This window comes from Aulonocara sp. 'chitande type north' Nkhata Bay, linkage group LG3, assembly GCF_057382095.1.
Source record: "Aulonocara sp. 'chitande type north' Nkhata Bay isolate Kocher_YH1m ecotype deep benthic linkage group LG3, A_spYH_male_GT1.1, whole genome shotgun sequence".
NCBI lineage: Eukaryota > Metazoa > Chordata > Actinopteri > Cichliformes > Cichlidae > Aulonocara > Aulonocara sp. 'chitande type north' Nkhata Bay.
The window spans coordinates 78,851,524-78,874,376 of record NC_141346.1 but is presented as its reverse complement, the minus strand read 5'-3'; the positions used below and the strand labels follow the sequence as shown (position 1 = coordinate 78,874,376).

The window sequence follows — 22,853 nt, the reverse complement described above, 5'->3', positions numbered from 1 at the left end:
AGGAAGAGTTTTATACAGCTAGTGTTTAAAATCCAGTGTTCCTCACAGTACACAGGTAATGAGCATAATGATTATTGAATTACTAAAATTTTCTAAAATAATTGTTTTAGTTAATATTGTATGACAGTGTACACAGAATTATTAGCTCAGTAGGCAGAGTGGTCGCCCCATGATCATAAGGTCAGGGGTCGAATCCACCGAATAGTTACCTTGTGGTACCCCTGAGCAAGGTTCCATCAAGGTACCAATCGTGTGCACTGGATTGGTAGCACTCATGGTCTCATAGGTTTAAAATAAAATGTAAAAAAAAAATGGTTCATCATATAAACAAATTTAATTTGATCACATATATTGTTTGGTTTTTTTGTTTTGGTTTTTTCCCTTTCTCTCTCAGACTGAGAAGCTGTAACGTCTCAGAGAAAGGCTGTGAAAATTTGTTGTCAGTGGTCAGCTCCCAGTCCTGTAGTCTGAGAGAGCTGGACCTGAGTACCAACAGCCTGAAGGCTTCAGCAGTAAAGCTTCTGTCTGCTGCAGTGGAGAGTCCACATGCCAAACTGAATGTTCTGAGGTCAGATCAATTTGTATTCGGTTTAGTTCTGTTTGTTTATGTGTTTGATGTTTGTTTTTGTTTATATCTTTATCCAGTTATCCTTGTTTCATAGCATTTTTATTTATTTCCAAGTTAAAGTGAAGCTTTACTAACCTGTTCAGCACAATACAATAAGCTATTGCACACTGATTACACTTTAACAACAATCTTTATTCATTTTTTTATCTTCAGACTTAACATCTGTGAACTCTCAGAGGAAAACTGTGAAGCTCTGTCCTCAGTTCTCAGCTCGCAGTCCTCTAGTCTGACAGAGCTGGACCTGAGTATCAGAAAGCTGCAGGATTCAGGAGTGAAGCTTCTGTCTGCTGGACTACAACGTTTAAATTGTAAACTGAATACTCTGAGGTCAGATCAGAAAACATTTAGTTTTTAGAATTATTAATTAAAGTTCATCCATATGATACGATATCTTAGTATGTTTATGTTTCCTTTAAAAATAGAAAGTCAAGATTTAATGTTGTGAAATGCATTAACAAACTCTACATGAGTATTTGTTGTATAGACTGTCTTTTATTTTTCAGACTGAGTGGCTGTAACCTGTCAGAGAGAAGCTGTGAAGCTCTGTCCTCAGTCCTCAGCTCCCAGTCCTCCAGTCTGAGAGAGCTGGACCTGAGTAACTCTGACCTGCAGGATTCAGGAGTGAAGCTTCTGTCCGCTGGACTAAAGAGTTCACAGTGTGCAGTGGAAACTCTCAGGTCAGGATTCAAACTTTTCCACAGATGATCATTTGAAATGTGATTTATATTATTGTATAAACAGGTAACTTTTACAGCTGTCAAGTGAACTTTTATTTACATTTGAGTGGATAATTGGACTCTGAATTACTAAAAGTTGTTATAGTCATGTCTTTGTTTATTGAAAAAATACTTCATGTACTGCCTAATTTAAAGAGTTAGGCTCCTTTGGGCCCATAATATATATATTTGATTTCTTTGTGAATGAAATTAGGAGGATATTGGCGACTACTGACTGGTTCGCTGTTTGTTTTTTATTCACAGTACTTAATTTTAAAGGCTTATTTCTCAAAATGAGATGTTTATCTTTTCGTCTACAACACTTGGAGCCACCAAATCTTCTTGCTTGATTTATTCATTACAGTTTGATTTAAAGAATATTAGACTCGTAACATAATAAATATATTTATTTCACTTCTTGAGAGAAAGAGAGGGATGACTGGGTGAGCTCCAGTGGTTCATCCCAGCAGAGAAAGCTTTCTGTGTCGTTTCTGGGATACTTAGGACTCATATTGCACTGCTGGAAATAGTTTATTTTAAATGTTTTTTGTAGTTTATTGCACTTTTTTGCAATTTATGTAATTACTATACACTTAATGCATGCATATTATTAAAATTTAGGCTGTAGTGGTTGTATTGATGTATAGCAACTTGAAATGGAGCTTAAGGTTCAGTTTGAGGCACTTTATTCTTTCACTGATTGATTCTTGTGGCTGTGATCACGTGTGCGATACAAATACATGACAAATAAGATAATAATAATAATAATAATAATAATAATAATGGATACTTTATTGATCCCCATGGGGAAATTACTTGTTTTTCTCTGCATTTGACCCATTCACTCAGTGAAGCAGTGGGCAGCCAACTAAGCAGGCGCCCGGGGAGCAGTGTGTAGGGACGGTACCTTGCTCAGGGGTACCTCAGGGTAGCCGTTAAGTGGATAGATGAATAGATGAAGATGAATAGATAAGTTACATATCCAGTTATATGTACGTACATATATGTACATACATCAGTATAGCTAATATAGCCATATATAAGGACAAAGATCACAGTACTATAATGCAGTAATGTTAAACACAAAGGTGTATATCTACATAAATCTATCCTATCAGTGATCAGGGTACTGTAGTATACTTCTACTACATACACTATAGAAACTAAACGACATCAGTGTGACTTTAAGTTACCATCAGTACAGACGAACTGATGGTAGTTGTACAAAATAAAGGCATTGCAATTATTGTGAAGGGCTTCCGGTTAAACTAAGATCAGCTGATTACCTCATAACAAATTGTTTGCTATAGAACGCAGCTCCCACTCTTCATTAATATCATGTACTGTAACTTCCAAGTAACCATGGTTACCCAGCTACGTCCAGTAGTCTCCAGAGACCAACAGCTGGTGCACGTTGTAACGCCGTAGCTTTCATAGCCTCTCCTTTTTCTACAGCTCATGTGTTCTTCTTGTGATGCTGCGTCTTGAGGCTCATACATGCCATCATTTGTTGATCCTAAGAACGTTCCTCAGACCGACTTCTTCAACAACACTAATCGGCCTGAAGTTTGTAGCTACTCACTTCACTGTGGCGTTTGTTAGCTTGTATTTCTTTGGTTTATCTAGACTCCTCCCACAAGCTGAATCTACATAGTCTGCCCAAGCCTCCCACCTCTGTTTGTTTGGGTGGTTTGTTTGCTGCCATCAACAGCGTGTAATGCATTTAAGTGATACTTCAGACTTGAAGTACTCCGACAATAAAAAACTCAACTTTGCTTAAAAATAACTTTAGTTGTATCAACACTGCCCTCTAGAATAATTAGACTTTGGTGACAAACTGATGTGATCTCCATGTTTCCTTTGTGGGACTGTGGGCGAGTGTCAGAACTGAATGTACTGAGTAACATGTAAGTCAATATGAGTTAAGGGGAACAGATTTCTTTAAAAAAAAAACAAGATAAGGACAAATATAAAGCAGAGATGTGTTTCTGTTAGAGGAGTTAACCTGTGGAATAGTTATGACAGTGATTTAAAAAGGTGTAGTTCATTTTCCTTGTTTAAAAACATGTTTAAAAATAGAGTATTAGAAAAATATATAAATCAAGAATGAAAAGAGCAAAAGAAAAAAAAAACCCTCTTGATTCTTTTGATTTGATGTAGTTACTTAACTAAGGTGGAAAGTTTTTTTTGTTTGTTTGTTTGTTTGTTTGGTTTTTGCTTTGTTTTATTATTTGCTTCAAGCCCTGTGTACAGGAGCTGCATGCAAAAAGATATTTTGTGAAAAGGGTTGGCGTAATAAGCAATGCTTCAGCCAATACCTTTTGATTAGCCTTGTCTCATGCTTTCTTGCTTTCTGGTAGATCTTTGTTCTGTTTTCACTGAGATATTTGAATGCTAATCAATAAAAAAAATCAAAATCAATGTAGAGTTTAAACGTGTCAGTTCCAGTTTTAGAGCTCTAAAGTGCAGCTATCATGTTAGGAATATGTTAGGAATAGACAGGAACACTGAGCACACTGAGGTCAAATCTTTATTTATCCAGTTCATCTGTAGGCTGAGCTCAGTCCATCCATTTAGTGAAATGATGTTTAAAGGTCTCCTTGTCCTGTGAGCGTGCACAGATCCTGAAGCAGAAAGCCTGGGTTAACAGAGAAATGATCATCACTGTGATGATGCTCATCATCTCTGACTGGGATTTGAGGTTTTATCAAAGCAGCAAACACAAAGAAAGCCTGGCTATGTTGGACTGGGTGTGGAAGCAGCTCCCAGTTTGAGTTCAGGAGACAGACACCCTCTCTACTTTGAAGATCAGCTTCAAACTTTCCTTTTTGATAAAACTTATAGTTCGAGCTGGATCAGATGACCCCGAACCATCCCTTAGTTATGCTGCTATAGGCTCAGGCTGTTGGTGGACTTCCCATGATGCTCTGCTTTCTTCTCCCCTCTTTTCACTCCTGATGCTTTTATATGTCACTACTGCATGTCCTTAACTTTTGTCTCTCTGTTTTGTTCTTGTCTCTCTGAGCTCATCTCTTCTCTTTCCCCTCACCCTGCAGCCAGTCATGGTAGATGCTCCTCCTGGAGCCTGTTTTCACTGGGAGGATCTTTGTGTCAAAGGGAGTTCTTCTTCCCACCATCACCAAGTGCTGCTCACAGTGGAGGCGGTCACCTTACACTGTTAAACAGCTTCAGATGACTGTTGTTGTCTGTTGGGTATTGTCACTTATAAATAAAGTTACAATGGATGGATGTAAATGGATAGATGTTATTGTGACAAAGAGAAAACAACTGTTGACAGATAGATTGTTGTTTTGTGTGTCTGCAGTCTGTCAGGCTGTCTGATCACAGAGGAAGGCTGTACTTCTCTGGCCTCAGATCTGAGCTCCAACCCCTCCCATCTGAGACAGCTGGACCTGAGCTACAATCATCCAGATCCCTCAGGAATGAAGCTGCTGGCGGCTGGACTGAAGGATCCAGGCTGGAGACTGGACACTCTCAGGTATGGAGAGAATGTCTGATAGAGGAGGAAGAGCTGGAAACATTTCCTGTGCCCTTCACTCACTTCCTGTTTGTTTCCTCCAGATGAGACATGAACAATCACACATGCAGGAATATTTTCAGGGACAGACACACTAGTGTATCTGGATAGTATATGGATATTTATGTAGGGGGTCTCCAAGGAGTCTGTTTGCAGGAACATTAATGATAACTGATAATTCATGTTGAGAGTTTCATTAAAAGTAGACCTACAGTCCATAAATATTTGGACAGAGACAACATTTTGTAACTTTAGATACACTTTATTAGGTCACAGGTGTACTATACCTGAGATAGTGGGCACTGTGTACCTAATAAAGTGTCAGCAATGTGTATGTTTCCCATGCTGTATGTCCACAGTCACAGTGACAGTCAGTGACACTGACAGAAGGATGAAACAAGGCTGTGAATCATTTCAGTCTGTGTTTGTTACAAAGAGGCAGACAGGAGCAGCTAACATTCGGAAATGGAAGCTTAAATAATGACAAACTCTACATTTATAGCTGAATTCACAATAGATTTGTTCTCAAGTGCACATTTAGCAGCTAATGCTAATACTGTTTTACCTTTGCTTTTTACAACTTGAGCAGCTATTGCTAAGTAGGCCACTTTGCTCTGCTAGGGATTTGTGTGACCATGATGGAAACTCTGATAAGCTAATGCTGATAGGCTAATGCTATTTATGGGCCCTGTTAGAATCAATATTTCATTCTCATTCTGTTGTTTGAGAACAATATTAATGTCTCACATCATTATAACACAAGAGAAAAGGGTATTAGCATTAGCTACTAATGCTTATTCACCTCAAATGAGCTTTAGCCGCTAATGGGAGCCTACTTAGCATAAACTCTTCACAGCGTTGTAATGCAAGGGAAAAGAGTAACTTATGGCAGCCTATTTAGCATTAACGTCACATCATTATAACACAAGAGAAAAGGGTATTAGCATTAGCTACTAGTGCTTATTCACCGCAAATTAGCTTTAGCTGCTAATGGCAGCCTACTTCGCATTAGCTCCTCACTAATATAATGCTAATTTACATCAAATTAGCATTCGCTGCTCAAGTTGTTATAAGGAAAGGGAAAACGGTATTAGCATTAGCTGCTAATAATTATTCACCCCTAATTAGAGTTAGCCCCTAATGGCAGTCTACTTAGCATTAACTCCTGACATTGTTATAATGCAGGGGAAAAGAGTTACCATTATCGGAAAATGCTAATTCACATCAAACTAGCATTAGTTAATAACGGTAGACTTCGTATCATTAGCTGCTATCATTCTTACAAAGCAAACAGTATGAGCATTAGCTGTTAATGCTTTTTCATCTAAAATAAGAATTAGCCACTAATGGAGTATTGTTAAAAAGTAAGAAAAAACATTGTTAGCATAAGCGGATAATACTAATTCACCTCAAATTAGTATTGGCTAATAACGGCACCTGCTTAGCATTAGCTGGTCACAATGTTATAAGGCAAGAAAATATGGTATTAGCTTTAGCTGTAAATTTCTATTTACTTAAAATTAGCATTAGTGACTAATGGCAGTCTACTTAACATTAACTCCTCACTAATGTAATGCTAATTCACATCAAATTAGCTTTAGCTTTAGCATTAGCTGCTAGCATCAGCCTACCTAGCACTAGCTGCTCACATTGTTAAAAGGGAAGAGAAAACAATTAGCATTAGCTGGTAATAATTATTCACCCCTAATTACAATTAGCCGCTAATGGCAGCATACTTTGCATTAACTCCTCACATCGTTATAATGCAAATGATGCTAACTCGCATTAAATTTGACCGCTGTTATTAGCTAATGCTATTTAGCAGTAGCTGCTCACATTGTTATAAACCAAAGGAAAACGATATGCGCATTAGGTTCTAATGCATATTTGCCTTAAATTAGACGTAGGTGCTAATGGCGGTCTACTTAGCATTAGAAGCTCAGATTGTTGTAATGATAGGGAAGACAGTGTTAGCATTAGCCGTTCACATTGTTATAAAGTTAAGGGAAATAGTGTTAGCATTAGCTACTCACATTGTTAAAAAGTAAGTGTTAGCATTAGTGCATAATGCTAATTCACATCCAATTAGCATTAGTTAATAACGGCAGCCTATTTAGCATTAGCAGATGATGTTGACCTTGGCCCACTGGAAAAGATAAGAACTAAAGATTTAGGAGTGTTTCTCGATAGCTCTTTCTCATTTGAGAAACAAATAAATTCTGTTATTAAAACCAGCTGTAAGGTTTATATTGTTGATTTTCATTTATGCTTAGAAATATTTACTCATATATGCTTAGTTTTATAATCGATTGCATGATGATAGAGGTTTGATCCTTAGTAGTCTGTAAAGACTCTGTGTGCCTTCCAGAGTGCTCTGGCATGCACACACCACTTGGGGCCATGAGAGAGGTCGTACCCTCTCTTACTGATTTATGGTGTAGGACAGGGGTCTCAAACTCAATTTAGCTGGGGGCCGCTGCAGGCAGAGTCTGGGTGAGGCTGGGCTGCATTAGGTTTTCCACAAGAAAGGCATGGTTAAAAAATTCCAATCTTCTCAAATCTATTTTTATTTTTTAACACAAAATATGAAAAATAAATAAACAAATTAAGAATTAATAAGAAAATAAATCAATCTGTAATACATAAATAAAATAATAAGATATTTTTAGTCAGTGAACTTGTGTGTTTCTTTCAGTCTTCTATATCTGCTGTATTTAGATTGAAATGTCTGTATTAACAGTTCTATAACCTTCTTCTGAACATGAATGGAACACTGGAGAAAATGAACTGTTCTTCTGAACATGGCTTCTCTTGCCTACTCCTTGCTGCTAGAGACCTGGCAGCGTTTCCTCTCGCATAGCCGAGCCAGATTTGGCCTGAGGGAGTAGGGATGGGTATTGATAAGATTTTCATGATTCAGATTCCATTTTCGATTCTGTTTAACGATTTAATTCTTTATCGATTCTCTTATCGATTCTTTTTAAAAAAGGAGAACACTAACTTCGATTAGCTTAGAACTTTGTTTTATATCTTCTCTTTGAACAAGATAGAAATTTAGGAGTAACATGGCCTTACAAACCCAACAGTGAGAGCTTCAGAGATCCAGCCTACGGCTCTTCAATGGGGTGTCACAGGGTCCCCAGGAAAAAAATTTTAAATGTAAAATAATAAAATCAATATTCTTCTGTAGCAATAACAAAGTATAACATAAATTATTCTGTAGCAATTACACAAGAATATCCAGTAATGTCCCTGTCTACAATTAAACACATTCACTTACCGAAAATCGGGGGCATCTGCTGTGGCAAATGGGTGCAAGCCTTTGACCACAAACTGAGTCACTGCTCGGTGACATTCGTCTATCCTGGCCTGAAAGGAGACGCTGCCGCTAGACTGCAGCGAGAGCTGCCAGCATCTGAGCCAGACTCTGTCTGTCTCTCTCATCATGGTCACCTAAATGCACAGTAATGGCAGGTTTCGTAATGAGGCAGATCGCGCTAACATAATATGCACTGTTAGTTGATTATTTACCTGCTGCATTAACGGGAGAGGACGTGCAAACGTTACCGCTGCTGCTGGGTTGAGATTCACGAGTCCGGAGCGGAATTAAAAACACGACATTCATTTAAGGTTATCGCGTGTTTTGTGACCAAATGCTTTTGCATATTCGTAGTGTTTCCTCCCTTAAATGAAGTATCTACTTTGCAAGTATTGCAAGTTGCCCTGTTGTCATCCGTTCTCGTAAAGTGTAACCAAACTTTTGAGCGTTTGAGCCGCCATGTTTCCTGCCAGGTAAATGACGCTCCGCAACGTGGTGACGTCATTCGGGGCGACTAGAATCGATAAGAGAATCATTTGCAAAAATGGCAAACAATTCCAAGGAATTGAAACAGTGGGAACCGGTTCTCAACAAGAACCAGTTTTCGATACCCATCCCTATGAGGGAGGAAGCAGTTGCGACCCTCAGTATGTCTTGAAGATGATCGTCCGTAAGTCTGGACCTGTACTTGGACTTATTGAAGTTCAAAGTGGAGAAGAGCTTTTGGCACAAGTATGTGCTACCAAAAAGGCACATGGTCAGGCACATGATCATGGCAGCTCAATGAGCTCCATTTGAAGCACAGAAGGGGCATCTTGCACATCAAAGGAGAAGGGGTCCGCAAAAATGTGAAAGGTGGCTCTGTGTGTCTTGAAGTCAGCAAATCTGGGATCAAATTCCTCCTGTAGCCTCAAAATGACATCAACATACTCGTCAGCACTGAATGGTGTGCCTGCATCCACGAGTGCCTTGCATGCTGGGAAATGGCAAAGGTTTGTCTGAGAGAGCTGAGCTTTCCAGAGCGCCAGTTTTGTGGAGAATGCTCTCACGTTGTCATAGGCAGCACTGACAAGTTGCCCCTGGCCTTGTAACGTCTTGTTCAGTACATTAAGCTCATGTGTCATATCAACAAGAAAAGCTGAGTCCATGAGCCATTTGGGATCAGTTAGCACAGGAACACTAACTCCATCCTTCTCCATGAAGGCTTCACTTCTGCTCTCAACTCAAAAAGTCTCTTTAATACAGGGAGTGCAGAATTATTAGGCAAGTTGTATTTTTGAGGAATAATTTTATTAATGAACAACAACCATGTTCTCAATGAACCCAAAAAACTCATTAATATCAAAGCTGAATGTGTTTGGAAGTAGTTTGTAGTTTGTTTTTAGTTTTAGCTATTTTAGGGGGATATCTGTGTGTGCAGGTGACTATTACTGTGCAGAATTATTAGGCAACTTAACAAAAAACAAATATATACCCATTTCATTTATTTATTTTTACCAGTGACACCAATATAACATCTCCACATTCACAAATATACATTTCTGACATTCAAAAACAAAAACAAATCAGCGACCAATATAGCCACCTTTCTTTGCAAGGACACTCAAAAGCCTGCCATCCATGGATTCTGTCAGTGTTTTGATCTGTTCACCATCAACATTGCGTGCAGCAGCAACCACAGCCTCCCAGACACTGTTCAGAGAGGTGTACTGTTTTCCCTCCTTGTAAATCTCACATTTGATGATGGACCACAGGTTCTCAATGGGGTTCAGATCAGGTGAACAAGGAGGCCATGTCATTAGTTTTTCTTCTTTTATACCCTTTCTTGCAGCCACGCTGTGGAGTACTTGGACGCGTGTGATGGAGCATTGTCCTGCATGAAAATCATGTTTTTCTTGAAGGATGCAGACTTCTTCCTGTACCACTGCTTGAAGAAGGTGTCTTCCAGAAACTGGCAGTAGGACTGGGAGTTGAGCTTGACTCCATCCTCAACCCGAAAAGGCCCCACAAGCTCATCTTTGATGATACCAGCCCAAACCAGTACTCCACCTCCACCTTGCTGGCGTCTGAGTGGGACTGGAGCTCTCTGCCCTTTACCAATCCAGCCACGGGCCCATCCATCTGGCCCATCAAGACTCACTCTCATTTCATCAGTCCATAAAACCTTAGAAAAACCAGTCTTGAGATATTTCTTGGCCCAGTCTTGACGTTTCAGCTTGTGTGTCTTGTTCAGTGGTGGTCGTCTTTCAGCCTTTCTTACCTTGGCCATGTCTCTGAGTATTGCACACCTTGTGCTTTTGGGCACTCCAGTGATGTTGCAGCTCTGAAATATGGCCAAACTGGTGGCAAGTGGCATCTTGGCAGCTGCACGCTTGACTTTTCTCAGTTCATGGGCAGTTATTTTGCGCCTTGGTTTTTCCACACGCTTCTTGCGACCCTGTTGACTATTTTGAATGAAACGCTTGATTGTTCGATGATCACGCTTCAGAAGCTTTGCAATTTTGAGACTGCTGCATCCCTCTGCAAGATATCTCACTATTTTTGACTTTTCTGAGCCTGTCAAGTCCTTCTTTTGACCCATTTTGCCAAAGGAAAGGACGTTGCCTAATAATTATGCACACCTGATATAGGGTGTTGATGTCATTAGACCACACCCCTTCTCATTACAGAGATGCACATCACCTAATATGCTTAATTGGTAGTAGGCTTTCGAGCCTATACAGCTTGGAGTAAGACAACATGCATGAAGAGGATGATGTGGACAAAATACTCATTTGCCTAATAATTCTGCACTCCCTGTATGTATATATCCCTGTATTTGGTTGCTTTCTTGGAGAAATCTTGCTGCCTCAGTAGATCTGTTTTAAGACTGGCAACCCGGTTCGCTCTCTCGTCTCCCTGGTATTCTGCATCCAGCTCAGCATGTCTAGTTGTGTAATGACGTTTCAAATTGTATTCCTTGTGCAGCGCAACTTTCTCTGTGCAAATAAGACAGGTCGGGGTGCCCCTGTGCTCAACAAAGAAATATTGCATTTCCCACTTTTCCTGAAATTGTCGGTGCTCATCACCAACCTTTCTCTTCACCGCAGGCTTTGAAAAAGACATGTTTGGGGCTATGTGACATTTATAATTCTACTTGGTGTCACTGTCGCATTGAAGTTTCAATCAAGCGTTTAGCCGACGGACGGGGAACGTCTCAACGCGTAGAGAACGTCATTTCTGCTTCTTTTTCTTGCAACCGTAGCACGGCGATCGGCAGATAAAAAGCCGGTAGCAGTCTCCTTTGTTTTTACGCTCGATGTTCATGTCTTTCATGACAACACGAACACCGTGGCGTTTGCAGATGGTAGAAAGTGCAGGGATAGCGAGCGCAAAAAAGGCGACTGCTCACGGCGCCGGGCTGTTGTTACAGGAGAAAGAAGCGGAAATGACACCGTGACATATAACAAATAACATCAGCTGTTTCTGATGTTAGTTGTTTTGACTGCTTTTACATTATATTGAAATATATGTAATGTTCATGTTTGCTGCAATGCAAACGCAGTGATGCAAATAAAAACATGGAGCCACAAATTACGGTGCGACCCTATAATTAGTCCGGGTTACCGGGGACTGTTGTTGCCGATGAACAGGTGTCGCTATGTGACTGCAGACTAAATTGGGCTGCATTGAGTTCATGACTTTTCTTTTATCCCGCCGCCTACGCATCACTGTGAGAGTTAATATGAGATCTCTCTCTGTGGAAAAATAACTTTAAATCCCACTGACGTGTGTATAAATCTATATACGTATAATGTCCCGCTGGGCAGCAACTTAAAAAAACAACTTTTTTTGAAGTGTTGTGAACGCAGCGCGCTGGGGCGAATGTCGGCGTTTGCACGCACGCACGCACACACACACACAGACACACACACACACACACACACACTATGCACAGACACACACACACACACACACAGACACACACACACAGACACACACACACACACACACACACTATGCACAGACTGGTACTCTTTGTTCATACCTGTGTAAGACGTCATAATGAACTTGTGCATATTCATGTAAGCTCAATAAAGAGCAGTGTTACGAGGGAGCAGACGAGAGCGACTGAGGTCAAGTGAAGGAACGGCGCTGTCACAGTTCTCTCCCTCATCAATTGTCTGGTTCCAGCGGTGGGTCTGTGCTAGACGACCCATCACCAGCTTTTTCCACTGGTTACCAGTACGTGGTAGAATCCACTTCCAGATCTGGTTGTCTTTAAATCTGTGAATGGATTGGCTCCATCTTATCTCTCTTTAACAAAAGAATCCAAGTGGAGCCCTCAGGTCTGCAGATAAGCAGCTTCTGACCAGAACTAGACGTAAAAACAGAGGTGAGCTTTATCGATGGCTGCAGCCAAACTCTGGAACAGTCGCCCTTCACATCAGGTCGTCACCAACACTGGACATTTTTAAAAGCCGGTTGGAAACACATTTGTACTCTGTAGCTTTCAATCCTGACCAGTCTTTATAGTCATTACTGTGTATGTTTCCTATTTTCTCTCTACTCTGTGCAGCACTTTGGCTCAAGCTGTTTTTAAATGTGCTGATAAATAAATGTAGATTTCTTTGAATAAAACAGTGGAGCCGAGCTTTGAGCTCAGTGTGTAACAGTGTGTGTGTGAGAGCCATGTAATGTCCATGTGTGCATGCTGACTGTGCTGCTCTGACCCCCCTCCTCCTTTCAGGGTGGAGCCTGCTGGAGTCCGATGGTTGAGACCAGGTCTGAGGAAGTGTAAGTGTGTTTTTAATGGGATTCATGAAAACAAAGCAGCACACATTCAACCATCTTCATCATGTCAGGAGTCATCATCAAAGTGTCAATCAATGAACAGATGATGGATCAATAACTGCAGCTGGATTGTGTTTGTTCTCTCCATCAGATTCCTGTCAACTCACAATCGACACAAACACAGTGAACACAGAGCTCCAACTGTCTGACAACAACAGGAAGGTGACACATGTGGAGGAGGTTCAGTCATATCCTGATCATCCAGACAGATTTGATGTTTTTAATTATCAGCTGCTGTGTAGAAATGGTCTGACTGGTCGCTGTTACTGGGAGGTCGAGTGGAGAGGAGGCGTTTCTATATCAGTGAGTTACAGAAGCATCAGAAGGAAAGGAGCCAGTGCTGACTGTTTGTTTGGAAACAATGATCAGTCCTGGAGTCTGATCTGTGATTATAATGGTCCTCAGTCTGTCTGGCACAATTACAGATCAACATCCATCTCCTCCTCCTCCTCCTCCTCCTCCTCTGTCTCTAACAGAGCAGCAGTGTATGTGGACTGTCCTGCTGGCACTCTGTCCTTCTACAGAGTCTCCTCTGACACTCTGATCCACCTCCACACCTTCAACACCACATTCACTCAAACTCTTTATCCTGGGTTTATGTTCTGGTCTCGTGGTGACTCAGTGTCCCTGTGCTGAGTGGAGTGTAAAGAGTGTCTCCTGTTACAGAAACACTCTGACTGTTGAACAGATAGTTCAGTCTGTACATGTCTGTCTCTTTCACTCACAAACACGTTTTCAGATTCATGGATTCAATCAGTTGATGTTTGAAACTCTTCTAAATGATTCCTTGTAAACTTCTTCAGTCACAAACAAACAGGAAGTGATGTCACATGTGTTCCTGTCCACACAGCAGAATGAGTCTATTGCTGACAGTGATGTACAAACAGAGTGAGCATTTCTGAGGCCCAAAATAAACTGAGTAGTTCACTGAATGAACAATGGACTGTGAGCTCAGTTCCTTCATCATTAGTATGGATTATATATGTATATGTATTATATTAGTATCATATATATCAGGTGCTGCTGCTTTCAGTCATTGTGCAAATGTGCTGTTTGTAAGCTTGTAAAGCTGCAGTCAGCTGAGACTGAAGAAGTCACCTGATCAGTGAGCAAACGTTTCTGAAAACGTCCAGATGAACAGAATCAACCTTTTGGGATCAGCCAGCAATGCAGCATCATTGTTGTTCAGCTTCAGAGGTTTGCAGGAATGAACTGATGACCAGAAACAGCTGCAAAGTCCAAGAAAATACCAGCTGGAGTTCAGCTGCATTTGAAGAAGTCAAAGAAAAGTAAGGATGGCAAAGGGCGACGTTTTCTTCCAAAGAGCTGCAAACATGGTCGACGCCTCATTAGAAGAATCATCTGGACATTTGTGAGGAACTCTAACCAAGAAAGCAACGTCACACAGATCCAACAGACAGTTTCCATGACTGCAAGTGTTGAGTGGAAAAATGCTACATTGCATTATTGCATCCTCTCACCACAGGAGGCGCTGTTGGCACCACTGATTGCTGATCAGCTGTTCTCTGATGATCTGATTGATACTGTGAATAACGGGACTCACTGAACTCTGTGACACAGTGAAGATTACAGAGTTTAACTTCACCCTTTAAGACTGACCACAGAACCAAGTCCGCCAGAGCTTTTGTTATATTTTTACATGCTGTGGAGCCATTTGTGGGAGCATTTCAAGTTGCTATACATCAATACAACTGTTATAGCCCTAATTTTAATAATATGTATGCATTAAGTCCATAGTAACTACATAAATTGCAAAAAAAACCTCTGCTCATCCATCTCTGTGTGTATCAGGATACATTTGGTTCATAATACACAGAAAAATCAGAGTTATTACCTGTAATAAATGTGAAAGATTCCTGCAGTGATAACCAGGCAGGACTGAAACACATCCAAGCTGTCACCACAGTAACAGCACCGCCCATCCACAGGTGAGGGGAGGAGCAAAAAGAGGGACTTTGACCATTTTATACTAAAAACACTCAACTAATGTTTCTAATATGAAACAAATAAGCCCACATTAATGTGAGCGTTTATTAAATAATAATAATGATGATTTCCTCCTGATCTCATTTCCACAGCAGAGAAAACTGTGGTGTATATTGAGGTGGAGGGTGTGGTCTGTGGCTCAGGTGTAGAGTGAGGGTGGGGTGCACCACAGCAGCATGCTGGGACTGCTGAGGGTGGAGGAGGGAGTGATGATGACATCAGAGCTGCAGCACAGAGACCAGTGAACACACAGTCTGTTCATCTTTGCATAGATACAATATACAGCACAATATTGAATGACAGACACGCTGTGGGAGCTTCCACAGATACACTGACGTCAGCATCCAGAGTCCTCCTGCTGCTCCCCCCTCAGAGCCCCGTGATCAGCACCAACACATTCAGTTAGATGACAGAGTCCAGCTGCAGCTAGAATCAGCTCCCCTCTGTGAACAACAGCACAGCGTCAGTGTTTCACACTCAGTGAAAGGAGGAAACAGCAGAAGAACACCATGTGTGCTACGTTTCCCAGGACACACTACAAACTGCACAAATACAGAGCAGCACGTGGAAGGACCTGGAGCTGCATTTACAGAGCTGCAGACAGCGTGATGTCCTGTATGGACAGGTGGAAGGAACCAAGTCCTCAGCTGGAACACTCGTGTTTGTCCACAGACAGGAAACACAGCAGGAAACTTCCTCACAGAAGTGCAGCTCATGGATAACACACTTCCTGTCAGTCAGAATGAGGCTGCAGCCAAACACAGAAAGGTGTTTTTGTCCAGATGAGCCCAGAGAAGAAACACGAGTGTTCACAGACATCAGAAGCTCAGAGAGGTGAAACATGAGGTTGGAGTCCTCGTCAGCATCCAGAAGAGCTGCTGTGAAACCCTGAGTACTCATGACAGACTCTGATGGCACAAACACATCATGATTCAAACAGAAAGACAAACATGGAGCTCCTGATCCTCCTGCATGAGAACAAGCTGACATGAGCGCTGTGTCTGAGAGTGTCTCCCTGTCACAGTGACAATAACACAGCTGCTGCTCACAGTCATTAAACTGACCTGAGGTCAGCTGTGCTCCTTACATATGAACCATGTGACCTCACATCAGTGCTGTGGATGACTGTAGTCATAGAAGAGTAGAGCTGTAGCAGGTGGTGTGAGGAGGAGGTGGTGTATTCTAGTTAACGCAGTACTGAAACACTCCAGCAGAGGGCGCTGTTAAGTCCTTATTGTAACACAGTTACTGTGTGCAGTTAGACTTCATACATAATCTGCACTTATTTCCATCAGACATGCTGTCAGTAAATGATTGGTTTCTATTGATTCTACTTCCTGTTGACTCGTTTGATGACAGTGAAACAATCACAGCTGATTGTGTGATGATGTAAACTGTCACTGTTACATTCAGTGTGTGTGACATAATGTTAGTGCAGGCTGATAACAGCCTGGTTCTGTTAGAAACACATGAACGTGTCCATAGATCAGTGTGTGTTTAACATGAGAGCTTCAGCCCTGCTGATGTGTTAAATAAAGACATGCAGGAAAACTGATGAGACTCTGAAATAACTCTTTATATTTATAATGTAACTCTGCATCAAAAGAACAACAAAGGATCCCAGACAGGTTTCTGTGAACAAAGACCATTCTGATGTTTCTGTGTTTCTAACACTTTGACATTATTAGTAAACAGACTGCAGTGAGCAGCATTTATAAAGAGCTTCTATATAAAGATATGACAGCTGTTTGACAAGTTTATCACTCTGTGTTTGGACCTGATCAGTCCAGCTGTTTACTTGAAACATGTTCATTTACCTGTTCTGTTATATTCATGTTCTTGTCTCTGTTGAAAACACATTTTAATGTCCCTCAGATTTTTCTCCCAGATGAATAAATATAAAAATGACACAAACTGACTGCAGCTACTTTTTGTCCTTTCTGTCAAAAACCTTCATGTGACTCATGAGAGACACGTTTCAGCTGTTTGTGACAGATCAGAGGCCAACAAGTCATTTATAACACTTTCCATCATTGTTTAAAGTTCTCAGTGTTTCTGTGTTGCTGCGTATAGGATCTCCCAGCATCATCACTGTGCTGTCCAATCATTGTGTGCGAGGTTACCCTTATAGTGCGATGTGTGTTTGCACAAAGAGAAGCATGTGTGTCAAATATAAATAAGCACAGAACAGAAACAGCTGCTCGTTTCTTCTGTTTAGAGTCAAGTTAGTGTTTTGTGTCTTTGTTTGAGGCCTGATGTCGAGCAGAGGTGTGTGTAACTGCACTGCTCTGTTATATGTGTGAAGTGTGTGCTTCTCTTCAGCATCATCTTTGTCACTGCTGATTCCTTTGTGTCATCATGTGTTGAGAAGAGAGAACAGTTATAACGGAGGAGCAAAAGGAAGCCCTGAAATCTGCATCAACAAGGAAGTGTTGGCTCACCAGTGATCCCAGCAGAGCCACTGGTTTGGCTCCAGTTGTTACAGATTCAATGATGTTGTTGCTACAGATACATGTCAGCATCTTTATTGAATTTAATATGAAGCAGAAATGGTGTCATTAGGAGAAGAAGAGGAGAACAAGTCCGGCGAGGAGGCAGCAGCTCTTAAAGATGAAACAGCAGCTCAGCCCTGAGCTCAGAGAGCTGCACATGAAAAAGCTCCTCAAGCAGATCCTGTCAGAGGTTTGTCATCAACAGGAGGAACTGTTCACATCATAGGATGAAGATGCTGTCAGCTGGATGAAGAAGGTTATTTAATGCAAACGTTCACACTGAAGTCAAATTGTTGTCGTGTTGAACAGATTCATGTACTGATCGTCTCCAGAATGTTAGAAGAGCTTCAATGAATCATTAGAAACAACTTACAGCTGCACAGCTGTGTCAAACACATCTGTGTGTCATTGTGGGATTGTTGTGTTTCTACATGTGACACACGTCTAAAACATGCACACAATCTGAACACAAACAGGGACTCATGTGTTCCCACAGCCAGATGCTGAGAGCCATTTCCTTGTAGTCCTGTGTCTACATACATGAACCATTAGATGTTATTGGAATGATTGTCAGCTCTGATAGTTTCATGTGTGTTTAGCTGGACGCTGTTTGATCCTCGACATGTTTAAAGGTGTCCAGTCCTGAGACACTGGGGCTGGAAACAGCTGTGATGTCATTGGACTGTCACACAGACAGAAGTGCATGAAGTGAGCAGCCGAGGAGCCGCTGATGTTTTGGATTCAACAGCATTTGAAAGGTCGACACAGACACATTTGCACACAGAAAGCTGAATCTGTCATATGCCACAGTGAACTCACTGTTCAGTGTTTTTCAGGAAGCTTCTTAACTGCCTCTGCTGCCAAACAAGCAGCTGATGTCCTTGAGAAGAAGCTGAAGAAGTCTTCAACAACAAACACAGGAAGTGGACTTTCAAATACTAGATTCACTTTAGACTCACAGAGAAATGACTCAACCAGCTGTGTTTGACTCTATGAAAGGTCAGTGTGTGTCTGCACACAGACTGTTGTGTTGGACTGTTATTCAGTTGTCTGCTGAATGTTTTCAAATGTCTGCATCTCAGCTGTGATGAGGCTGGGGGTCATGGGAGGCCACCGTAGCAGCCTCTTCAACATCATGACATCATCATAAATGCTGCTGGACTGTCTGATGGGCTGACGGTGAAAAAGCCGTCGGGAAGGAAACAGAAGACATTTCAGAGGCTGCAGCAGATTTCTTTGATTCGGGGCCTTTTTCAGCTTTATTGGACAGAGCAGTGAAGATAAGTGACAGCAAAGCAGAGAGAAAGGGGGCGTGGCCCGGGTCAAAGCCAGGCCAGCTGCTCTCCACCTCGTGGTCACCTGCTCATCCTAGTGAGCTCCACCAGCAGCCCTTTCACACACTTTACACTGTCAAACACTGTGTGTGGACCTCAGCTAACAACAGGCTACATTTAAGTCTGGACTACATGCTTTTATATTGTTTTTATTCCATCAGCAGCTCAACATCATGAGCAGCTTTGACATAAAGACATCAAACTCAAGCTGACTTTAAACTACTTTTAATACAGGGGCTCAAAAACAACAACATCTTTATTATATATCAGGACACAAAGTCATTTCATCTCAAAGGGAAACAGCTTTATTTGGAATAACCAGCACTATCAACTGGTTTGGGATCTCCACCAGTTTCATGTCTTTGCAGCTTCTCCAACAAAGTTCCTGTAAAATCAGCATGTTTGTCTTTATTGGTTTGATAGTGATTGATTATTCAGTCCCAATCTGCTGTCATCTAAAGAACAAAATGATGTTTCTATGAGTCACAAAGCTCCAGATGTTGTCGGCTTCACAAAGAAAACAAAGAACTTAAACACAAAGTGTTTGGAGCCAAAATGTTCCCAAGCTGCTCTTTTTGAAATGGCAGAGGTACAGTGGTGTCTAACAGCACACTGTGGAAGGCAAACATGTTATTGTTGGATGAAACTTCATGAATCCTTTGTAGATTTGAGCTGTTGGAGCCTTTCTTTTCTCTTCAGGTGTACAGATGCTGAGGAGGCAGGTGAAGCAGGTGGAGCTGTTGTGATGCTGGCAGAGGGTGTGTCTTAGTAACTCTGTGAGGCAGAACTGGATCCAACATTGTGGATGTGTTGATGTTGGAGCCATTAAGAGTCTCTGGCCACACTGTAGGATTTCCCTTTGATCCACTGTGGGGGCATTTTGGAGTCTGTCAGTGAAACTCTTCATGTTTGTGTTTGACTCCAGTTTATAGAAACAGAGAAATGTGTCATGCTTTTGTTCGGCCTCCACAAATACACACATTTGTTCATTGGTTGGACTTTTTGGAAGGAGACACATTGAAAACCATGTTAATAAGATCTTGTTGTTTCCTGTGGATCCGACACAGAGAGTGGACTTCAGACAGAAAGCGTGGAAGAGATTTTAGAGGCCGTGTGTGGCAACAGGAAGTTTCTGTGTGTTTGCTGATCTTACATGTGGAAAACAACACGTGATGTTTGTGAAGTTCTACAATGATCATTGTTCTCACAGCATTTTGAGTGGGAACAGTTCAAACTGGGAGTAGTGGGAGTTATTTACTGATTGAAACAAGCTGAATGTTTCTGTGACGATGAAGATCAGCAGCTCAGCTGATCAATGAACTGACATCTATCAGTCGTTTCATGAGATGAAGTCATCAGCAGACATTTGTTCTGACTGTGTGATGAATGTCAGAAGGTCAGGGCTCTGCTTTAGTCACTGCTTGATGATCATTGGCTCATTGTTGAATCCAGGGGCCCAGTCTGACCTCTGACCTTTGCTGCAGGTCTTCTGTGTTATCTCCACTTTCATGTCTGATCTTCTGCTGTATCGTCCAAAATAAACATCTGGATCATTTCCAACACTTCAGCAGATCTTTAGTTTGTGCAGTGCAGCACAGAATAACACATATTGTACTATACTGCCCACTTCCTGATCTTATTGGATCTGTGTGTGAGGTTGGTGAAGGAAACACATGTTTACTGAGTGAGTCGCTGCCATTAGGAACTAGTTTTTATATCACAGCCTGGAAATCACACAGGACCATTTCTGCAAGTGAAAAGTCGTCATTGGAGGAAAATCATTGTGTAGTTTGTGCGACTGAAGAATTGTCCCAACTACATGTGCTGCTGACCTTTGTGAGATTATTCGGTTATCATATGTTACCTTATATATGTAATCAAAGTAGTTGATACTGCTGTAGATCATATTATACCCTGTCTTATTTAATGAATCATTTCAATGTAAGCAGCTATCTCCTGGAAGTTTTCAGTCTTTTGAATATGTGGCTTTACAGCTGAAGGCCCCATCCAAAGTTGTGTTTCTTAATGTTTACAGGCCTCCCAAATACTGCACAGACTTTTTTAATGACCTCAGTGAACTGCTGTCTGTGATCTGTGTTGATTTTGACTGTGTAATTATTGCTGGGGATTTTAACATTCATGTGGACAACCCTCAGGACAAAGGGACTAAAGACCTGAGTAACACTCTGGGCAACTTTGGGCTGACTCAGCATGTAACAGAGGACACACATAATAGAGGACACACTCTTGACCTACTGATCTCCAAAGGCCTGAGCATTTCAAAGGTTACTGTGTCTGATGTGGGCTTATCTGATCATTACTGTGTTTTCTTTGAAAGTAAAATCTCAGCCCACACAAATATATCAACAACAGTGATCACAAAACGGTGTATAACTGAACACAGTAGTGCAATTTTTAACCAGGTCTTCCCATTAACACCTGACCTGTCCAGAGGGTCAGTCAATGAGCTCGTCAATAGCTTCAATGCTAACATGTTAAATGTAATGGACACTATTGCTCCCATTAAGGTGAAGGTTATCTCTGGAAGGAAAAAGTCTCCATGGAGAAACTCCACACTGGTGAAAAATGAAAAAAGAGAGTGTAGGAAAGCTGAGCGCAGATGGAGAAAAACAAACCTCCAGGTTCATTATGACATCTATAAAGAGAAACTTCACAATTATAATTTACAACTGAGGAGTGCAAGGAGGTCCTACTTCTCTGACATCATCACTAAAAACAGCCATAATGCTCGGGTCTTATTTTCTACAGTTGACAGGCTAACAAACCCTCCTGTGTCAGTGGCAGCTGAACTTCATTCGACCATGGCCTGCAATGACTTTGCCAAATTCTTCACAGAAAAAATCCAAAAAATTAGACAAGCAGTTGGTACATCAACAGCAGATCCAGGATATGTACTGTGTCCACCAAAAAACTGTTTAAACACCATGAAACAGTTTCATCCGATTAACAGCAAAGACCTGGAGGACATCTTAGGTCAACTGAACTCCTCCTCCTGCTGTTTAGATGTCCTGCCAACAAGTTTTTTCAAAAAGGTCTCAAAGACTTTAGAGTCAGACCTGTTACAGATCGTCAACTTTTCTTTATTATCAGGTGTGTTTCCAGAACCACTAAAAACTGCTGTAATTAAACCTATACTGAAAAAGGACAATCTTGACAAGACACAAATGAACAACTACAGGCCGATCTCAAATCTCCCATTTTTAAGTAAGATCATTGAAAAAACAGTTTCTCAACAGCTCAGTTACTTCTTAAAACAGATCCCTCAGGTCATCTGGATCCGGTCTTTTATCAGTTCCCAGAGTCAGAACCAGACACGGAGAAGCTGCATTCAGCTTTTATGCTCCTTATATCTGGAACAAACTCCCAGAAAGCCTCAGATCAGCTGAAACACTCAGTTTATTTAAATCCAGGTTGAAGACTCACCTGTTCTCAGCTGCATTTGAATAAAGCACCAAATCCACACTTTTAAGCTTAAATTTCAAAACTTACATTTAACTACTGATTTTATCTACTGTTCTGATCTGTTTTGATTTTATATACTGTTTTGTTTGTTTGTTTGTTTGTTAATTAGTTAGTTAGTTTATTTGCTTGTTTTAATCAATTTTAAATCATGCTTTTTATTTGTTTTTGTTTCTAATGTCTCTGTAAAGCACTTTGAATCACCTTGTTGTTGAATTGTGCTATACAAATAAACTTGCCTTGCCTTGCCTTTAACATAGAGTGTGTGATCAGTATGTAGTTTTAGTTTGCATTATACTTCTGACTTAAAAGAGTGTGAAAATCATTAGATCTATTGGATTGACCTGTATTACTTGACACTGTTGAATGTGTTACACTGTTTCTTGACATGTCATACTGCTGAATCATGAAGAGAATGTTGTGTGCAGAGGACCTTGTGCCGATAATAGAAGAGACAGACCACATTCCATACCCCCACCTTACAGAGAGCAGAAAGACAAGGAGCC

The 22,853-nt window shown here is 41.1% G+C and overlaps 1 protein-coding gene across 3 annotated transcripts in view; it reads left to right on the top strand.

Annotated features, from left to right (window-relative positions):
* LOC147337117 (protein NLRC3-like) overlaps window positions 1-22,853 on the top strand; it is a 310,085-nt gene that overhangs the window by 187,001 nt on the left and 100,231 nt on the right. The window contains exons 4-9 of one of the 3 annotated variants that reach the window (XM_086285759.1): window positions 395-568; window positions 782-955; window positions 1,132-1,305; window positions 4,670-4,843; window positions 12,931-12,977; window positions 13,126-13,881. In XM_086285759.1, the coding sequence (XP_086141885.1) occupies window positions 395-568; window positions 782-955; window positions 1,132-1,305; window positions 4,670-4,843; window positions 12,931-12,977; window positions 13,126-13,670 (1,288 nt within the window). In that variant the 3' untranslated portion in view covers window positions 13,671-13,881. Of the gene's footprint in view, window positions 1-394; window positions 569-781; window positions 956-1,131; window positions 1,306-4,669; window positions 4,844-12,930; window positions 12,978-13,125; window positions 13,882-22,853 lie in introns of those variants that run through there. The other 2 variants (XM_086285756.1, XM_086285757.1) reach the window with 2 other exon arrangements.